The sequence below is a fragment of the Asparagus officinalis genome, chromosome 8 (genome assembly GCF_001876935.1).
Source record: "Asparagus officinalis chromosome 8, Aspof.V1, whole genome shotgun sequence".
NCBI lineage: Eukaryota > Viridiplantae > Streptophyta > Magnoliopsida > Asparagales > Asparagaceae > Asparagus > Asparagus officinalis.
The window spans coordinates 49,422,965-49,425,042 of record NC_033801.1 but is presented as its reverse complement, the minus strand read 5'-3'; the positions used below and the strand labels follow the sequence as shown (position 1 = coordinate 49,425,042).

Genomic DNA, 2,078 nt, shown 5'->3' with positions numbered 1-2,078 from the left:
AAAACCATTTTTGGAGTATTTTGGTTAAAAGACAAACAAAATAGCCATTTGTGCCCATTTTGGTAAATGCCGGGTGTCCGGCGAGGTTGCCTAGCCTGACCAGATTTTTTTGGCTATTTATAAGCATCGAGGGGTCCGGGTAGGATCTGAATTACTCTACCTAACCCAAGACACTCTCCCACGCCCCAACCTAGTGGATCAAAACCTGAGTCCAGCCCGACAAGTCCGCATTACTGGGCAATTTGGACGGCCCTAATTTTATCCTTTTGTTCTCCTTATTTCTCTAAGTTTGTTATGAAAAATTTATCAACAAATACAACACAGTCTACAATGAATTTCGTGTTGTTATAGTTATCGTAAAAACGGACTGTCTTGAAAGCTTTTAATTAAAAAGTTAAACTAATTAAAGCAGAATTAAAGAATGTCCCCCAAACAATTATACAACAGCCTCTAATTTTTCCCTTTTTTTTTTAGGTATCTCTAGTTTTCCTTTGGCAAATTTAAGAAACTACCAAACACTGTGACAACTCGCTGTTCCATGTTTCATGAATATCAACTGATCAAATCCCTCTCCATCTCTCAAAGCAAAGAATTAGCTAGCTTTTCCTTTGTTGGCAAACCTCCAACGCGGCAAAACATCCACCATCAGATCAAACAGCCCAAAATAGTCAAATTCATAAAACCATTTCTCTTTTCCTTTTATTAGTAACAGCAGCATTGCTTCAATGCATGGATCTCCTCCTCCCCGTCAACACATTACACCCCCCCAAAAAAAGGAAAACAGAGAACAAAATTAGAACGAACAGGGCAAAATTGAGATTAAAAAACGGCCTCTAGCCTCATTTCCATCTCAAAAGAAACGCAATAAATCTCAAATGGCCTCCTCGCACATCGATTCAAAACGCTGAGAAACGCAAGGATCCGATTGAATCCTGTCCACCCTTTTGAGCTCTACCGCTGTTTCATTCTCCCCCAATTTCCCCTGTTTTAAATGGACGACAAAGCCTTCACCAATGTGGATTCAGCTGGCCAATCCGAAAGTGATATAGAAGCGTCAACCTCATCAAGAAACAGAAGTAGACCGAAAAGGATGGAGGAAAATTGCGACGACAAAGAGAAGGAGGATGGTGCCATGATCCTTGTGATGCTTTCAAGAAACTCATTTGAAGAGTACTCGGATGAGCTCAAGAAGAGAAATGTGAGTTATGGTGTCTCCGAATTAGGCAGGGGAAGGAGATTCCCTCGGTTCGATGATGAAGATTATAACGCCATTGATTCCGATAAGAGAAGAAGATACAAGTGTAAGACTTGCGATAAGACCTTCAATTCTTACCAAGCTCTTGGAGGTCATCGAACGAGCCACAATCTCGATAGAAATCTGGGTGTGAAAACCGTGAAAAAACCGAAAAAGGGGAGCAAGGATCATCATGAATGCTCATTTTGTGGCAAGGTATTTCCTTCAGGCCAAGCTTTGGGTGGTCATAAAAGATCACATTGGAATTCAAACTCCATCGATGCCCACCTCAACGATTGTAATGATGAAGATTATGGCAATATGAATGGAAATTCAGAACCAAGTCGATTCTTGTTGATCTGATGTACAGGTTACTCGGAGATTTCTTTTTTCGCCCCCTGTAATGCTAGAATCTATTTCTTAAGCTCGTCTATTTTCTTGTAATAATATATAGTAGATTACATTGTTTGTTCATCCTGATTGAGATTTTTAATGTTAGGACGTGAAATTCTTTTCCCCATTATGTTACGGAATTATGGCAAAGGAAAACATACCCTTTCATATTTCAAAGTTAATGAGGCTTTGTTCTCGCAAGAAAAATGATTTTTTTTCTCGCAAGAAATTAAAAGATAAGTGTTTTTGTTGTCATACAATTAATAATTTTTATTTGTTGCTAGGATTTAGTTCAAGCTGATGTTTATCATCCATTTTATCACTGAAGTAAATGCAGAAACTTCAGAACTCATATTTCTCAGATTGATTCAACATTTTTCACAGTCTAAAATCTTTTTTTTTTAATATAATTTAACTTTGTTAACAGTGATGCCTATTCTTTAGATTAAAC

At 38.0% G+C, this 2,078-nt stretch overlaps 1 protein-coding gene across 1 annotated transcript; it reads left to right on the top strand.

Moving 5' to 3' along the window:
• LOC109820630 (zinc finger protein ZAT4-like) lies at positions 762–1,733 on the top strand. The gene has a single exon (XM_020386805.1). The coding sequence runs from the start codon at positions 992–994 to the stop codon at positions 1,595–1,597; it is 606 nt and encodes a 201-aa protein (XP_020242394.1). The 5' UTR covers positions 762–991; the 3' UTR covers positions 1,598–1,733.

Bases quoted from the DNA above. Each gene is read 5' to 3' on its own strand.
- LOC109820630 (XM_020386805.1), top strand. From the start codon at position 992: ATGGACGACAAAGCCTTCACCAATGTGGATTCAGCTGGCCAATCCGAA.